The 18,895-nt window shown below is 53.2% G+C and overlaps 1 protein-coding gene across 1 annotated transcript in view; it reads right to left on the reverse strand.

The window, feature by feature from the left end:
* The window catches only part of NPDC1 (neural proliferation, differentiation and control 1), a 108,173-nt gene that overhangs the window by 32,142 nt on the left and 57,136 nt on the right, over nt 1-18,895 (reverse strand). Inside the window, exon 2 of the mRNA XM_067561476.1 lies at nt 13,257-13,400. Within this exon, the coding sequence (XP_067417577.1) occupies nt 13,257-13,400 (144 nt within the window). The remainder of the gene's footprint in view (nt 1-13,256; nt 13,401-18,895) is intronic.

An 18,895-nucleotide genomic window follows, 5' to 3' on the forward strand; every position in this document is an offset into this window, starting at 1 on the left:
GTTTAGGCTGGCACTACTCCAAAAAAACAAACACAGGAGAAGAGCGTTTGATCACCACACAGAATCATCTGCCATCGCGGGTGAGGACTGCTCGGGGCTGGCGGGGGAGGATGGAACAAGACGTACTCTTCCTTGCACCGTGCGCAAGCTGCTATGCAGGAAAACAAAAGCCAGGCCAGAGGGCAACACATCACTTTGAGCGCGTGCAAACTTGGCACCTCTCAGCACAGGGAGGCAAACGTCGCCATGCAGCAACGGGAATCACGTTGGGGTTGGTGGAGACGCACAAAGATGACACGCCTGTTCCAAGGAAAGGCTGTTATGGGCAACCTCTCTAAGATACGAACGTGACCCCATCACCATAGTGTCTGGGCACCTCACAATTTAATGTATTTATCCTGCCCACACCCCAACGAGGTAGGGAAGATGGGAAACCGAGGCACAGCAAGCTAAGCATTAGTAGGAGCATTGCCAGCAGATCACGGGAAGTGATTATTGCCCTCTATTCGGCACTGGTGAGGCTGCATCTGGAGTATTGTGTCCACTTTTGGGCCCCCCACTACAAAAAGGATGTGGACAAATTGGAAAGAGTCCAGCGGAGGGCAACAAAAATGATTAGGGGGCTGAAGCACCAGACTTATGAGGAGAGGCTGAGGGAACTAGGCTTGTTTAGTCTGCAGAAGAGAAGAATGAAGGGGGATTTGATAGCAGCCTTTAACTACCTGAAAGGGGGTTCCAGGGAGGATGGAGCTAGGCTGTTCTCAGTGGTGGCAGGTGACAGAACTAGGAGCAACGGTCTCAAGTTGCAGTGGGGAAGGTCTAGGTTGGATCTTAGGAAAAAAAATTTTCCCTAGGAGGGTGGTGAAGCACAGGAATGGTTTACCTAGGGAGGTGGTGGAATCTCCATCCTTAGAGGTTTTTAAGGTGTGGCTTGACAAAGCCCTGGCTGGGATGATATAGCTGAAGTTAGTCCTGCTTTGAGCAGGGGGTTGGACTAGATACCTCCTGAGGTCCCATCCAACTCTATGATTCTAAGTGATTTGCCCAATGTCACACAGAAAATCTGCAGCGGAGAAAGGACTTGAACCCAGGTCTCCCAAGGCATAGCCTTAGCCATTGGCCCTGGAAGGGAGGGTTGAGATAAAGCGACAAGGAGGTGCTACCTGCCGCCTACAGGCCACCAATAAGTGCAAGTTCTTTCTAACCAAGTTCTCTCTCATCCTGAATTATGCAGGGCGGACGTGCTGTATATTAAGATGCACTTTATAGTTACTGCGCTTCCCTCTACAGCCATGACCCGCTCCTGTCCTATGCCAGGTCTCGGCATCTCACGGCCGATTCAGAACAGACAAGGCAGGGACGAATGGGGGCGGGAGGGGAGAGAATCTGCTGCGCTGCATGTCAGGGCAGAGAGAGTCAACAGAGGCTCGTTCTACCCTTGGCTGGTGGCAGAGAAAGAATCCGTGGAACTTTTCCAAATCATTGTCACTGGGTGTCTCTCCCCCCGGCCCCGAGTGCATTTGTGTACTACAACCCGTTACCTGTGTCCTTCTGCCCCTGCTTCACAACGGCGCAGTGTCACCCGTGGAGGCTGATTGAAAAGATTTATCTCCTTGTCTGGTCGCCTTTACATTTGGGAGAGAAATCCTAACTCCGATCTAGCCTCTGTTTTTTGAAGCAGGCAGTGGAGTCTATGAGTGACCGAAAGATCAGACTTGAAACAGACACTCAGCTGCAGCTTTAACGACGGCGTAGCTTTATTACGCCCAAGTTATTCAGCTTACACCAGTCTTGACTAAAGTCTGAACATGGGAAACCAGCATTTTTGGGTGGCACAGGATTGCACTATTACAGAGAGTATTACTTATTACTTCCACTAGAATCTTTGGGGCAGGGGATGGCTTTTTGTTTGGGGTCTGTCCAGCATGTAGCCCAGAGGGGGTCCTGGTCTATGACTGGGGCTCGAGCACTACCACAAAAGAAGTCCCGGTAATTTGTACTGTTTCTCTGAATGTATAGGGAGTGAGATCTTAGGGGAAATGTTACACCACAAGTAGTGATGCAGTTCTTTTAAAAAGACATGGCAAAAAACCATGTTCCCTGGCTAAGTAACCTTGACTAGGTTCGTTTCCGAGATGCAGAACTGCAGGGATTCCCATGCAAAGACAAGCTGCCTTTTATATTCAACCACCTGAAGAGATAAAAGCCATCATGCCAGAATGAGATGAACGGAACTGGAGTCTCTAGAGCAGACATGGAGCTGATCACACCTGCCACACTGAAATCCTTCAGCCACTAAAGACAGAATGCCTCCGGCCTATGGGAAAGTGGGAACCAGAGCAAAGGGAGCCATCACATTGTCCATCTGTGCCGTGCTAACATGCGGGGGGACACAACTAATAATCCGGGTGGCAAAACATGCCACGACTGCCTTCCAGTCTCCACAGCTGGGCTAGGTCAGAGAGTTTGTTTGTAGGAGAGAAACGCAGCTCAGGGCAGGCCGTCTTCTTAATTCTTTCCATCACAGAAAGCTAGAGCCCTGCAAGCCACCCATCGCCATGTGCGTTCAGAAGCACCTACCGCGCCCGTTCAGTTAGACCAAGGAGAAACACCTGGGAGTGAACGTTTCAAGGTGCAGAGGGAGCAAAAATAAATTAAACGTGACAGGCACCACACACACAAAAAGGCAATTCAGCATTTTAAGAGAAAAGCCCCCTGGATCCTGCCAAAACCCCCAGCTCTTTGGGGAATGGGAACCCACCAACACAACACACCCAGAGAGAAACTCAGTGACTATGTGGCTCGTCGTCTTTGCTGGGCCTGCCTGCTCCATTGCTATGGGGGGAAGGTTAATGGAGCAGCCAGGTAGGAACCTGCCACTGTGTAGACCGGGCTGGGAGTTAAGGGTGACCACATCCCTTTGCATTATTAGGAGGCAGATGAGTGAAGGAGCTAGAGAGCTGTCACCCCAGTGCAGACCAATTGCCGCAGAGACCACCGCTTTCCCGGCGTGTCTCAGTGCACTTCTAAACCTGCCCATTCATGGGTCCAAGAGGGCTAGCAAGGCCTGGTGGACAGCTCCCAGCAGGAACCATCCTCCCCACCCCAACACCCTTTTCTCCTTTGAAACCCCGGTACAAAGGGGCTCAGTTCCCACAATCCCCATTTTCAACCTGACAAAGCCACAGGAGCAAGCTTCAAAGTTCCACGTCTGCCTCCAGGTCATCTCCTAAAGGCTCCCGTGAGTATTTCCTGGGCCTGTCGCATCCCTGCACGAGGGATTTGAAATGTTAACGTCGCCTCAAGTGACGGATGGGCTAGAAACGCACCACGCCGCACGTCCGACTTCCACGGCTTTTTATACCTGCACCCAGCTCTCATCCCTTCCACAATCCCCAGCCTGGGCAGCGCTGCAGGCAAACAACAAAGCCTCTGAGGATAACTCAGCCCTTTCTCAAGGCCCCCGGAGAGCAGTCTGCACACCCAGCAGCAGGGCTGGGGAAAACGTGACTGCTCATGCAACCCCACACGCTTTGGGGTTGGCGGTTTCCCAACAAAGAGAGAGAATCTACAGGGTGGTACAAACAACAGAAACTGACTTGATACTTCCTTCCCCCCCCCCGCCCAAGCCACGAATACCAACCCCAAAGGGAAAAACTCCTCGCTCGGGAATATTTTCCACAGGATACGAGGGCTAAAAGGCTGGAAAATTTCCTCCAGACCCAAGCAAACGAATCATCTCTGGCTTGAACCTTGAAGATTACTGACTCCGCATTAGTCTTTTGGCTGGTCTGTGTAATGGCAATGATTATTCTTCAAGCAAGCGTTGCAGCACCTCCTTCACTTTGCTAAGATCTTGGTCGTCCCCCCCTCACAGCAGGGAGCAGCACACGTTAATTACATGGAGCAGTAGAAAAACCTCAGGTTTGTAATTTGTTGCTGTTTAATTCCATTGAGCGTCCCCTCTTGCTCTTCTAATGAACGAGAACAGCTCGGCCGGCCGCCTTTATACGACGGGCAATTTCCTATGCTGAGAGTGGGCCCCTGTCCCTGCACACGGCCGTCCAGACGTAAGCCCAAATGGCAACAGAACAGAAGAAGCAGTAAAAGCCTTTTGCAAATCAATGAAACCCACAGCAAGGAGGAGAATTCCAGACAACAGCAACAGCTGCTTCACTCCAGGCCCACATGGACTGCGGAGGGCGAGGGAATTCCTGCAGATTTATACTGGGTTGCCGCAGGAGGGCTCTGAAATATTTTTGCAAGGCCTTGGAGCAAGTTGGAGGTGCCTTGCTGCCCTGGCCATCTTTCATAGGGCTTTCCACCGGCGCAGACACGTGGTGGATGGGGTCAACCAGGCGGAGAGGGCTACAGCTGCACGAAATCTTAGGCGGAGGGAGCACAGACAAGTAGCATCCAGCCCCTGGCGCTGCAGAGATGAGGGGCTACAGAGACGAGACAACAGCCCTTAGGAGTGGGAGCACTGGGCATGGATCACAAACAATGGACGGGTTTAGGGCTTTGAAGGGTGGCAGCTTTTCGCTTAGCAATGGGCCGCGGCTTACACCTTTCTTCCCTATCCGCTGTAAAATGGCCAGAGAATCCCAGCTGCTTTCCTGCCAGCAGCATGGCAGCCTGCAGGATTTACCTCCCCCAGCAGGAGGCACTGCACAGCAGCCCAGGAGGAGGTGAAGCCTGGATGCTCACCCATCACCCCATTTCCCATGTGTTGTCTCCCCCTCAATGGCCAGGACTCCAGCTCTCATAAGGGCTGCCCTGCACGCTCGCCCCCACAGTTAGGTAGGAGCAGCCTGCAGGGGATTCTGGAGGCCGCCACTTGAAGCTTTAAATGCCCTTGATCCATTAGAAACTGGTGTTTTTCCACTGGTTCCCTCTGTTTCCAACAGCCAGTGACCTGCGCGCAGCTAGAATCGCCACAAAACCCACCAGACCCGGGGCTCAGCTGATTCGGCGGCTTTGGAAAATAACGAAGCTAATGCAGCACTTTAATCTCCAGTGACAATATAACCCGGGGCATTAAATAGACAAAAGATGGAGCAATTCCTGGGAGCTCACGGAAGATTGGCCGGTTCTCCCGCTCAGCGCATGAGTTCAGGGAGCAGATGGCAGGGAGATTAAATAAATAAGGCCCCAGATCCTGCAAGGTGCAGGATGCTTCCCCCTAGAACATACTAGCAGCCGGACCCTCGGCGGGAGTAAAGGGACAGGCACACCACTGGTTTCAATGGAGCGGTGCTGATTTACTTCAGCTGAGATCTGGCCCCTTCCAACTTTGTGACTAGCTGCAGGTGAACCCTGACTTCTCCCCATTTCGCCCCTTTCCACCTTGGTGCTGGAAGATGAACTAACCTGGATCAGCCGCACAAAGGATTTTTCTTCCATATAAGCAAAGAGGCCAGCCCGACAGACTAGGGTCAACAGAATCTGCTTGGAGCTCAGGCCTCTAGCAACGTGCCTTGCTCCCTTGAGCGGGCAGCACCGGGGTGTTGGCAAACAGCAAACACTAAGCCATCACCTCTGCTAAGGCAGAACAAGAGTGGCACTGGAGGGGAATGCAGGGACTGTGTCCCAGCCTCCCTAGCTGGGAGGACAATTGCTGCAGTGCAAAGCCCTGGGTGGGAGGGCAAAGCAGGGAAGCCAGAGAGAAGAATTTGGGGACGAAGACGCTGGGAAGCAGCCTTGTGTCAATGAACATTTTGCCTCGTGCCAGCACAGGAGACCAAAGATCAGCAATAAAACTGCCAGCGCCTGCTCCAGAGGAGCTCTGGTTTGGGATACAGGCACCGTGGTTATGCTAAGCGCCTGTGGAAGGCGAATGCCGCTTGGGCACCTCCTGCTGGCCAATTTACAGAGCGGCCATGAGTTCCGTGAGCCAGGGCGCTTACCTGCCTAGAAAGGAGCATGAGGGATGGACGACGGGCACTCAGAGGAGGAGGGGAAACAAAAGAGCAGCCCCTGAGTATGGAGATGGTGGGCCAGGCTGAAGTCTAGAGTCTGCTGAACCAGGCCAGGCACAAAGTACCTGGCTTGATGGTCAATACCAGAGGCTGGAAAGTGGCCTACACATCCTGACCTTCCTGCCTGACTGTTCAGGAGCAGGTGTCTTGTTAACGCTCCTTCCCATTGTTGGGGACCAGGAGGGGACGGCAGCGCAGGCAGATTGTATGGTTTTGTAGCAGTTTGCAGTGGGATAGCAGATCAAGTGGGGTTTTCGGCACCGGCCTCAGGCAGGCGTGTCTGGGTCCTTTCAGCTCCTGGCCATGAAACGTCCTGTCGCTGCTCAGAGATCAGGGCCAGGCTGCGAACGAGGCCATTTTCCACTTAGCGAGTGAAAAGCCTGGGGAGGCAGGTGCTTCTCTGGAGCTGCACCTGATGGATGCAAACGAGAGCGCAAATCCCACAGTCCTTGCAGGTGATACTGAAGCGCTTCTGTAGCGCAGTACTTCTCCCTCGCAGGTGCACTGAAACCAAGGAGCAGATACTGCATGGCAGAAAGCAAGGCTCAGGAGAGACGTCTTAACGGCTGTTCTTTTTCTCTTGCTGCCTCACTCATGCAATTTACTCTTTGGATAACGAGCCCAAGAGACTCTAGCCAGGAGCCAGCAGAGTTTGTTTCACATGAGATGAGCACGCTGACAAGTGGCTGAAACCCAGCATCGTGCTTTCAGGTGTTCTAGCCTCCCCAGCTCTCTGGGCAAGTTACAGGCATGCCACAACAGGAGGTATAATTTGCAGCCTCAAGTACTTGCTACAGTGGAGCTGTCCACGGCAATACAGGGGCTCATGAGAGACGCGACTGGATTTCATGGTATTTTAGTTGATCTGAATCTCACAGCCAGGGGGCTGGGCTAGCCTAGCTCTGCACGTTGTGTGTCTGTTAGGAGAAGCAGGGTGATCCAGTGGACAGGGTGCTGGACTGGAACTCAGGAGATTCCCAGAGCTGTCACTGACCTGCCGAGTGACCTTGGAAAAAAGGTCACTGCGCCACTCTGTGCCTCAGTGTCTCCATCTGCAAAGTGGGTATAAAGAGACTGATCTTCCATGTAAAGGAGCTTTGAGATCTACTGTGAAAAGTGCGAGCTAAGAGCTGGATGGTATTAATGTGGAGGAGAGACTGCAGCAGCACCTGGTTAACACACACTTGTCACCATTAGATCAGCTGGGAACCAGAAACGAACAAAAACTGAAACGAAGGGGGAGGCGCCATGAAACGGACTTCTCGCAGCTGGCACACAGGCTGCTTGCGTGTTCAGTACTTGGCAAGTGCTCTGCAGGATTCTCTGCGACAGCAGCGATGCCTGGGTACCGCAAGATCTCCCTGCAGCATGTGCCGCATGCGGGGGGTGCAGGGGGACGGAAGATTGCTTTTTTTCCTTTTAAACTGAGCCTCCATTTCAGAGCAGAGTAAGTGGCCAATTACCCACTTGTTCCTTTGACTTAGTGACACACAAACCCCTTGTGCACCCCTGGGCTGAAGCTAGGACCCACCAGCTCTGGTTGCCAGCACGAGACAGCATCTGCACATGAGGTCCTGGACTCCCACCGCTTGGCACACTGTGACTGGTCCTTTACCCCCCCTGACCCGCTCTGATGAAAGGCAATCCCACCAGCAGAACTCAGCTTTTGGAAAGCTCCGCATTGGCGCCAACTCTGCTCCCACTGAAATTAAATTCACTTCAATACGAGCCGTACCAGGTCCATGCCGAGTGCTTTGGAAAGTCCCAGCCTCTCAACATTGGTTGCTAAGAAAGGGAGATGCTGCCACTATTTTCTGGGAGGCAGAGAGCATGCAGATCAGCAAAACACAAACGAAGCAGGTTCGAACTTACACAGAAATGATTGCAACTCAGCACCAAGCTCCACACCGCTGTGCAGAGCAGTGCTATAAAACTCTAGGGTGAGTTCTTGAGTAGCAAACGTTTGTCAGGAGCAGTTACTTGACCATGGAAATACACAACCACTGTTCATACACCTGTGCATAGCTACAACGGCAGCTTATACGTATTAGTAGCTGTCTATGGACTGGCACCTTTGACTGGCATACATGCCCTTGAATATCCTACCTGCATCCACTGAATGCCGTTCTTCTCCTGGCGGCTGGCCATCTGTACTGCTGCACCCACGTACGAGGGTAGAAGGCCATGTCTTTGCTGGGTTTAAAGCAGTTAAATCAGTAGTTACTACAGCCTATCCCCATGCCCTCCTTTACACAGGGTAGCAGCTATAGTCTTCGCAATGCCTCAGGTCAGCCTTTCCCCAGAGCATGGCACAGGGGCACAGAATGCGTGTGCAGTAAGACGTGAAGGCCTTTGAACAGCACCTGGGTGCGCGATAGGGTTCATTTTCCTGGTGTAATAGGCATGGGACACCATGCTTTACGGAAATCCATTCACGCATTACTAGTCTTGGCCACTAGGGGTCACTGTGGCACCAATACAACCCGGTCTTAGGTGCATTTCTCTGGTTGTAACTGGGGTGCGCCCTCACCCAAGCAGTGGGGTGCTAGCTAGGGCAGATTCCAGAGCGGCAGGCCCCAATGGCCGGCTCGGCTGAGATGAATTCAATGCAGCGGCGTTGGGTAGCTGATAATCACTTTGCATTGAACAGACGCAAACGCTGGTCTGGACTTTACGTGTCACCCCAGAGCCCGGTGACTGCATGGAACACGGATGCATTTGGATTCAACCGACCAGTCCCTTCTCGGTCCCGCTGGGCCCAACCCAGAACCAGTCTGTAGGAAGGGGCTGTTCCGACACGAGAGCGAAGGCACAAGCCTGGCACTTGCGCAGAGACATCCCTTCAGCTGCAAGTCAGCGGGTTTTTGGTTTGGTTGTTTTTTTTTTTGCCGAGAGCCCCCTCGACAGCCGGGCTTTTCAACTTGCAACTCATGGAGCTCTGAGCAGGGAGAGCTCAAAGCAAGGCCGTCTCTAATCCAGCCACCTCCGCAGGGTTTACCCAGCAGCAGTGCCCCAGGACATCTTCTCCTCCCCCACCTCCCGAGACAGCTGCTGCAACGCTCAACTCATTCAGAAACAAGTTGTTCTGGGCTAAAGGCACCCAGTGTTCCTGAGAGCTTCTCCAACTCAGCTCGACCTTGAGAGAAAAATCAAAGTCTCCCGGCCTGGAGAGCTCTTCTTGTTTTGCTAACCGGCTTTCAGGCCCCGGGTTCCAATCAAACCAGAAAGCCGGACACAGGGTGTGCAAAGAGAGAGTTACCTTCGCGGACTGGCTGTAAACCCAACAGGCTGGTTGTGGCCTCAGCAACACCTGTGCTGCCCCTCAGCATCGCCCAGGCCTACCTTGGCCAATTCTCATAAGCAAGCCTGGCCTGCAGATATCCCGGGCCCTGCGCCACAGAGCATTGAGGGGCAGGTCACTCCCCCACGTTACAGCAGGCACCACAGAGCTGACGGGAATCCAGACAGAGCACGCCTAGAATCGCACATTCAGTTACCAGCTGCTGAAACTGCCAGCTTCCATTGGACTACAAACCCTGACACCTTTACAATGGATAAACGAAACACTGGAATGGGTTACGTAGGGAGGTGGTGGAATCTCCATCCTTAGACGTGTTTAAGGCCCGGCTTGACAAAGCCCTGGCTAGGATGGTTTAGTTGGAGTTGGCCCTGCTTTGAGCAGGGGGTTGGACTAGATACCTCCTGAGGTCCCTTCCGACCCTCATCATCTCTGATATTTCTGCAGCACGTGGAGAATTAAGAATAGCAGAGAAACAGAAACTAAACTGGATTCCATCCCAGCACAGGGCGCCGAGCAATTGTCCTAGTTACGTCCATATTTCACCCGGCCAAAATCTCCAACCTATGAGTAAAGGAGGCCATAAGTCCCTCACCCTCCCCCCTTCAGCAGACAGCGAGTCACCCTGGCTGCTACACTTCCATCATCTTCTCTTCCCATCACCATTAACCTTCCTCACACTAGATCTTTTCTTCAGGGCTTGGAGATGCATCTCCACCTCCTCTGCTTGCTCTCCATCAGACTCAGGCCTTTGCCATGGCTCTCCACTGCTCACCTTCATTGCAATTCCTTCTCTGTGGGCTCGTCAGTGCCCCTGATCCGCCATCTAATTAGAGAATTGATGTCAATGCTTCTCTCTGCACCCATGACGCTGACAGGAAACAGCTGACTGTACACGGGTCCCCGGAGGCACTGGATTAATGGGCTCTGGAAATGTTTGATAAGAGCCCAGTAATAATTAGCCAGGATAATATACAGGGTTGTTTTTAAGCTGCACAGACAGGATGATGGACAAAAGGTGAAGAGCTCAGGGTCCTTTGTCGTCAGGATGTGATGCCATCACTTGGCTTCCCAAACGGGCCAACAATCAATGTGCAAAATGAATCAGAGAGAGATGAGAAGGCAAAGCAGGGAGATGGGTCCAATGACCTTGAGAGACAACCACTCCAAGAGCTGCAGAACAGCACCGCCCTGTAGGGAAGAACATCAAAGAAGAACATCCAAAGAGGTAGCACGAACCAATGACTGAGCCCTGGTCTACCTAGCTACATCGCTCGGGGCTGTGAAAAATGTCATTCCCTGTGCGACATAGTAAAGTAAGGTAAGCCCGCGCGGTAGACACAGGTAGGTTGATGGAAGAATTCTTCCATTGACCTAGCTACCAACTCTGGAGAAGGAGATTTAGTACACTGATGGGAAAACCCCTTCCATGGCTGTAGCAAGCGTCTATGCTTGAGAGATTAAACTCAGGAGGCTTTAGGGCAGAGAAGTGCAGTGTCTGCAGAGGCGAGATAGCCAGAGCCTGAAATCATCCAAAGGAAACCACTCCAGAATCATCCTCCTGGGAGCGTATGAAGGCAAAAGAACAGGTAACAGCTGGCACAGTGGGAAATACATTTTTACAAGATCATGTCAGCTATAGCCAAGCTTTTAAAACCAATCGAATGCAGAACGGAATGAAGTAGCGGTCAGACGCCAAGCAGACTGAGCTCTGCACGGGGCAGACCCCATTTCTGCACAGGAAAGCACTGCTCCGGATCATGCAGGTTGACAGCTAGTGCTGAGCAACTGGGTCCTCTTGCAACGTGCCGACAGCTGCAGGGATCGGCAAAGCAGCTCAGTCGGAGAGAGGGAGAATATGCCCCTCCCCCCAATATTCAATGAATAAACCCCAAGCTGTGGCAGCGCAGAGACCACCATGAAGAGCAGCTCTGTGTGCATGCAAGAGCTGTGACGGCCTCATGCACAATAAATAAGGAACAGCTGAGGAAGGAAACTTAGGGCAGAGCTCCCCGGCAGCATGTTCTCACTGTCATCAACCCACCGTTCTTGTAACCGTCACCTGCGACAGGAAATACTGCCCTGGGGTTACAAAGCAGCAGTCCTGAGCTCTCCCAGCCCGCTGGGTACGTTGTCCAAACATGGAGGGTTGTGGAGGGAGTGTCCAACCCATGGTACTCAGGGCTCTACTGCCACCCCAACAGAAAGGCTCATAACTGGCCTATGAGAGGAAGGTCCTTATCTTCTCTCTCCCTGCTCTGTGCCACGCCCAGGGCCCCTGGGGCTGAAGGCTGGAAGCGACTGTCTTTGGAGCCCCTTCAGTTCTCGTCACTGGCACAGGGAAGAGGCTTACTAGGGGCACGATGTTGTTCCCAGTTCACAGCTGGGGAGCCAGGCAGGGGGTAAGCGAGTGGCCCAAGGTTACACCACGAGCCAGTGGCAAAGTCAAGCACCAGATGCCCAGTCTCTCGCTCCAAGCCCAGCACCAGAATCCTCCCCCCCCCCCTCCCATGAACAGGCCTTCCTAATGCCCTCGGGGACCTCCTGAGGAGGGCCCCCCTAACCTGCCAGAGGCCCAGGGCCCCCCATCTCCAGGGTAATTAGCAGCTTCAATGGCGAGCATGTTTGGCACAAGATTTGTGCTCTTACAGGAGCAAAGGAAGATGGGTCACTGATACCCAGAACCTTGCTGCTCACTGGATCCCTCAGCTCCACACAATCTGGAAGGCTGCTCCTTGCTGCACTGACCACAGGGAAATGCTCGGCTCACTGGAAAGCTCTTCTACACAGCAATCGGGGGACTCGGGGGGTGACTGCAGACACAGCCACGCCAGCTGGAGTCTAGCTACTCCAGGGACAGCGCAGGCTGCACAAACCTGCTGGGAAACCTGGGTCATTATCCCCCAGCTTCACCACTCCAAGCAAGCTAGCTGGGAACACCGCCACGAGCTGCGCTCACACCCCACGCTTGCAGTGCAGATGTACCCTGTTTTACTCCACCCCCCCCAGCTCTTCCCACAAACCCCCAACGAGCGAGGCGGCAGAACGCTCAGCGGGACAGAGCAGAGAGCAACTGACTAACGGCTTGTTACAACAGAAGATAAAAAGGAAAGACGCCTCCATCTGTCAGCATGTGAGTCAGCCCAATACCACTGTGACGCTCCACCGTGGGCCAGATGAAAGGACAGCAACAGCATGCGCAAGGCTCTTGGATTTCATTTGAGTTTGTGCAATCTTTCCCCTGTGGACAGGATCAGAGAGACGAGCCAGCTTCCAAACTGCTATTCTTCTCCAAGGGCTCTGCAATGCCTTGGCTTGCATCTTGCTGGGGAATTCAACACCCAGCCAGCTTCTACTCATATGCAGAGGAAGATACCAACACCAGCAGTGTGGCTCTACGTTTATATAAATGCCCGACACAATGAAACCTCAGCATCAAAGAGGCTTGGTCACTCTTGACAGAGCTGCTGGCTAATTCCCATTGACGCAGGGACATTCCTAGTTATGGCCAACAGACTACTTCAGCTCACCGCTACTGCGCCCAGTTCAAGGACAAACAGCGCCTTGCCGTTTAGCAGACACCTCCAGTTATCTCTCAGCGTCCAACCAACCAGAGCTGGCATCATCTCACAGGCAGGTTTCTGTGCTGTGGTAAGTAACGTGACGCAGCAAAACAGGGGGAGATTCAGAGCTGAGCAGCATGGCCCCTGATGGCTCAGAGGGGGATCTGCACTTTGTCATGGAGCACGTAGGCAGCTCTCTGCCATGTGTAGGAGCACTAATGCAGCAGTGCCAGCACCTGCATGGTACATCCCCTCGGCAATACGCTGATGCACAGTAGTTATGATTTCACAAGCCCATAAAAACCCCTGTTTTCAAGGCAACTTGGGGCAGTTTGCAGGCAGTGGCTAGCACAAAAAACAGTCTAAGGGTCTGCACTGAGCCCGCAGGAAGGCCCGTTGCTGAGCGCACACACTTACCGGTGGAGGACCACTTCCTCTGGACGCATCTTCCGTGTTCATCTTCCACAAACTGCTGGAGACAGGGGCCGCAGGTGTGGGAACCAGAGGGGCAGAGCTCCCTTCTCTGCAGCGTGCAGTCCAAGCTCCGCGGACAGGACTCCACTAGGGAAAGGAAGAGAGAATAGATCCACATGAGATTGAGTTTCACAAGACGTACCTTGGACGGGGTAAAACGGCTGGGTCCGTCCGGAGCTTGTGGAACAAGGCCATGGAGATATTGCTGTCATTGCTAGAAAAGAGAAACAGGATCCAAGCTACCACTGGACTGTAAGTAACTGTCTGCTCCAAACACACCCAAGCCATTGGGGGGGAAAAGCTACCCACAAACTCAGCCTGCGCCGCAATAGAGATGGGGAGGGAGACCAGTTTGTCTGGTGCTGTCCAGCCCTCACCCACCCAGCTGGCCAAAGCGGAACCATGTTCTGGCATGATTTGGCGTGGAGAAGGCTTTGACTCAGCAATGGGAAAAAAGCCAAAAAGGACCCATTGGAACGTGTAGCGATTTTGGGGGTAAATCGCAGGACTGGGATCAGGAGATTCTGCGAGATCTGTGGTCAAGGCCTCTCCATGCCTCATTTTTCCCACGGGAACACGGGGATAGAGAGAGGTCGTGAGGCTATGCACTGGTGAGCGCTACAGAGGAGCGCACACATCCCCCTTCTGCAGATACGCCTTTCCATTAGACTAGCTTTCACCCTTCAGCCTGGCATTGCCTACAGAGGCCAGTTCAACGTCTACAGAATGACTTGGTGCGTGGCTAACTTGCGTTCCTCGTTTCGGTAGCTGAGCGCCCGATCCAGCTCCAGCAGAACTTTCTGCTGGTGCTTCCCATTTACCAGCCGTTGCTGCAAAGAGCTTAATCCTGATGAACAATCTCTTCGAGGCGGTTTAACTGCTAAGGAGATGACTAGCCTAGGGCACCTTGCCCTCGAGTCGCACCCTGAGCTCTGGCGCCTTGTTCTCTAGGAGAGGCACAGCTCGCCCCAGGGACAGACCAAGGCCACCAGACCAGCTGTTACTTGTCAATTACATCATGACTTGAGCCGGCCCAGAGGTGGCAATAAAAGCCTCCTGCCGGATCTGCGCACAGATGGCTGGTTTTTTTTTTACCTAATTGAACAGCACTGAGGTCTCAGGTCCTCTGGGTTAATTTGACTTCCCAGCCCGGCTCAGGCGATAGGTGACGTCAGATTTTAACAGCATGGCGCACCGGCTTGCCCCATTACCGAGCTCTCTGGGACCACGCTGCCCCACCAGTCAGCCCTCTCTGTAGGAGCTGCACCCACCGATTTCACCCTCTTGCGACGCCAGCACCTCAGCTAAGTCTCTCTGCTGGGCGGGGTGAGTTGTATTGCAGCGGCCAGGGTGGGGGATATAGACGGTATTGGTTTTACGGCTCCTGGATACATCGAATATCACCCCGGGGATTAAAGCAGACAGCCGGCAGGGGGAGTTCTGACCATCCCAGCCCAGGAGGGGTAGCAGAGCGCTGCTCCCCCAAGCCATGGAGAGGAGGGAGCTGTGTTCCTCCTGCCCTGCTCCCACCTTAATTAATCCATTTCCCCCTAGAGCCCATCTCAGCTGCCCTCCCACCAGCACACCAGGGAGCTCCTGGCACCTGCCCCACCCTGTGCCGGGCAGTGCCCCCCCGCTTACATCCAGGAGGGCAGCCCCACCGCCAGGCTAGCTGCACTTCAATACAAGACTCAGCTGCTGGTGACAGCTCCCTGTGCTCTGTGCTCCTCGGGTCGGCGACCGGCAAGGGCCACACACCAGGCAAGCTTGCTGAGCGTGCGGCAGATGCGGTTCAAGATCGAGATGAAGGCTGTGTCTACACGAGCGAGTTTCCAGCGGCACAGTTGTATCCACGCAGCGGCGCCGCTGTAAGATCCCTCATGCAGCCGCTCTTTGCCGATGGGAGAGAGCTCTCCCGTCGACATAATCAAACCACTTCCATGGGCGACAGTAGCTATGTCGGCAAGAGAAGCTCTCCTGCCAGCACAGCACCATGCACACTACGGCTTATGCCAGCAGAATGTATGTCTGTTGGGGGGGGGGGTGTGTGTGTGTGTGTGTGTGTGTGTGTGTGTGTGTGTGTGTGTGTGTGTGTGTGTGTGTGTGTGTGTGTGTGTGTGTGTGTGTGTGTGTGTGTGTGTGTGTGTGTGTGTGTGTGTGTGTGTGTGTGTGTGTTTTTCACATCCTGAGCGACGCAAGTTTTGCCGACCTAAGTGATGGTGTAGACACAGCCTAAAATAAAGTTGCAAGACGCACGTGGCAGGAGACTGTGGCGTGGGCTTAAACAAAAGCCAAGCACAAGGTATATCCCTGGTCTGCTAGAACAATGCCTGCTTTTGATGGATCATCATAAAAAAAACCCAACACTAAGAAGCTGCTAAACGTCGGTGGCTAAATATCAACTCCCCGAACAGGTTCCCTGCTGCTGATCAAACCACCAAAGAGCTCAGAAGTTGCAGTGCTGCTTCAGTGCAACGCTTCCCCGCTCTGAGCCGTCACCACCAACAGCCTCGAGCAGTATCACAAGGTAGACTGGTGAACTGCTTTCCTGGGGCGGGGCCAGGTCTCTGGGCTCAAAGTCACAGCAGGGACATTTTTACTGCCAGTGCTTCAGCAAACCACAAGAAAGAAAAAGCAACATCCCCAAAAGGAAACAAAAAAATAAAAAGGAGAAACTGGCCTTTGGATGCCCTCTCGCATCGCCCTTCCAGCCAGTCGGCACCAAGGAGCGACCGAAGTTGAAGTGCTTCCTACGGTCTCAGCCAATAAAAGTGTTTCCTGGCGTCCCCTTTCAAGTAGGTTTCAACATGACATGGGTAATGAGAAGATCCAGAGCTCCGTTAGAGAAGGTTAAAATTAAATTTAAAAGTTAAATAAAAATAAGGGGGTTTAAACTCTCCTGCATCAGCCATAAACCCACCACTAACTGCTATGGGGAGGGTGAAACTTGACCTGAGGGCAGGTTGTTCTCTAAAATCGTCCTTTATGAGGGTTACGATGGAATATTTTGGTTTGACCTTATTTCACTTGGACTTTCAATTTGTTTAAAAAAAAAGTTTAATAAATATATAATAACAAAACTAAATTTTTATTCTATAGAGATTTAATATTTTGTACTAGGTTATAACGCTTTGACATGATTGACACACGACAGTCCGATAAGGATGTTTCGGAAACAAAATATTCCAGAATTTCCATTACACCGTCAATTTCAGAAAAGTTTGAATTTTCATCCCAGTTTGGGACAAAAGGAGGATTTTGAAGTGTCAGAATTTCCCCTGGGATGGAAATTCCATTTTCTGACCAGCTCCGCTTGTAACACTGTTGTCAGTGTAGGCTGTGTGCGTGTGCCCCCCCCGTGTAGGTGCTGTCCCAGCTCTGCGCAGGTAACCGAGACGGCACTCACGATCGAGTGAATGGACACGACCATGGATCTGCTGAGCAACGAAGGCACCCGGCCAGGTTTATTGCAGTTGTAAGCTATAGGTTGCTTCTCATTGTGCTTCAAGTACACTTCAAACACGAGTTCTCTGCTACAACGGAACGGCACAATAAAGGGCGGGATTCTCCGTTACCCCTAGACCGGACGTCATTCCCTCTGTCACCCTCTGTTATACACTGTTACAGACAAGTTTCGTTCTGCCCCTTCGACGCAGGTAGTTGCCACCCTCTTGACGTAGTCTGATACCATCCCTTACCTTGCACTGGATGGTTCGGGCAAAACATCTCTATTTGTCAGAGTATAAGACATTTCCATCCATCAAAGTGTCATTTCAGGGGGTCAGGTGGCCCTTGTTATCTCTTTGGTGTTAGGATGTCCTGGTACCTTCTGCCTCTGATATGTATTTTCAGACTTCAGTAACGATTTGGAAATATATGTGTTTGCAGTATCAGCTTTCTTCTTGCCAGGTTCTGTGAGGTTGTAAGTTCACAGCCTGACTCCTGCTAATTTGCCTTTATAACAGACTTGACCATTCCTTTAGCTGAAGCCTTACGCCGTGGCCTGTTATGCTAGGCCTCAGGCCTCCTGCTCTGACTTTCTATTACATCCGCGGGCCCGAAATAAAACAAAGTAAACAAATGAATGCTACAGTCATGAAACGGCTTTTTGGGTGCCAGGGCTGGGCGCACAGACCAGGTGTCCCGGGTTATGCCGTCACCACCCCTGGGTGTAGCATTCTAGTGCCAGCCCTGGACAACGTCCTCAGGTTATTTTTATTTCATATTAACACAGACATCGCTGCTTCCACCCAGACCTCCGGAAGAGCCGTTTCTCCTTGCTCCACGGGCACGGACTGATATCGTCCTGTAATTCATGGGTGGGAATGGATGACAACAGGCGATTCTTCCAGGCTGGGCTTAACCTGCTCCTCATGGGGGACAATGCGGCGCCTCCTGGGTGGGGTGGGCGAGGCAGCTGGAACAAAGCACCATTGTGCACAACAGGGACCCTGTCCCTTTCCTGGCAGAGCCCCTCTCACGCCCGTGGAGTCACTCGCTAACACTGCAGTCCACTGGACACGCAGGGCGATGGACGGGTACCTCGCAAACCCAGTCACAGCATCGCCGAGGGAAGCAAGGCAGAGGGATGCAGGTGACAGAGCAGCCAGCTCGCGGCTGGGAGCAGGGGGAGGACACAGCTCGAGCTTTCTCCCTGGTCCAGCCGGGGAATCAGATTGGCCTGGCTGTTCAGCTACTGCACGGTGCCCGTCCCTGCTCTGTGGCTACAAGGGATTGGTGTGCGCCAGCTGGGCACCGTGGCATGTCCCTTAGTCACAAGCAGCACGAAACCAACAGAAAGGAGGCTGGGAACAAACAGAAGCTGCTGTCCTGGGGGCTCGACACGGCTCTGGTTTCGGTTTCTATCTGGCGGAGGAGAGAGGGAGAGAAAACCCTGTCACACCCCCTCTCCTCCCCCCAGCAGAACCAGCGCCCTGGACACCAGGCAAGGCCAACCTGGACCTCGGCAGAGGCCTCTCTGGGGTTCGCATCCACTTTATTTAGGGTGCCACTCTCCCACCTTCCCATCCAATTCCCCCGGCCAGCCGGTCCCCGTCACAGGGGCTCTTCCACCCTCCCCACATTTCATTGCCTCTCAATGCACTGACCAGCAGGCAGCGCTGCCCCTCGCCCGCCTGCAGCCAGGAGACTGCTGCTTCCTCCCAGTCGATTCTTTGGTTCTTGTTCTCATGGTCAGTGAAGGCCCCCCGCTGCAGAGACAGGGCCACCCCGCAGCAGAACTCGCAACGGTGCCTTCACTTCTGTCACGGTAACCCCAACTATCAAGAGGGGAATGTTAACGGAGCCCCAAACCCTAGCAAGACCCGATGCCGCGGTGGCATTTCTGCTCTGCTCGCAGGGGATGGGCCGGCTAGCCAACAGCAGGAACACCCCGGCATACGCCTTCCCCTGCTCGGCGACATGCAGCACATCTGGCTCACTCTCTGACGGAGACCGTCTCCTGCACAGTCAGCAGAGTGACTAGGAGAGTGGGCTAAGCAAGAGCTGTGGCTGGTGCCAGAGTCCAGCCCGGGCCCTGCTGGAGCAAAAAGCAGGCAGACACCTGCCTCTGCAAAGCCACC

Source organism: Emydura macquarii, unplaced genomic scaffold (assembly GCF_026122565.2).
Source record: "Emydura macquarii macquarii isolate MOO-44397 ecotype Brisbane River unplaced genomic scaffold, CSIRO-AGI_Emac_v2 contig_2417, whole genome shotgun sequence".
NCBI lineage: Eukaryota > Metazoa > Chordata > Testudines > Chelidae > Emydura > Emydura macquarii.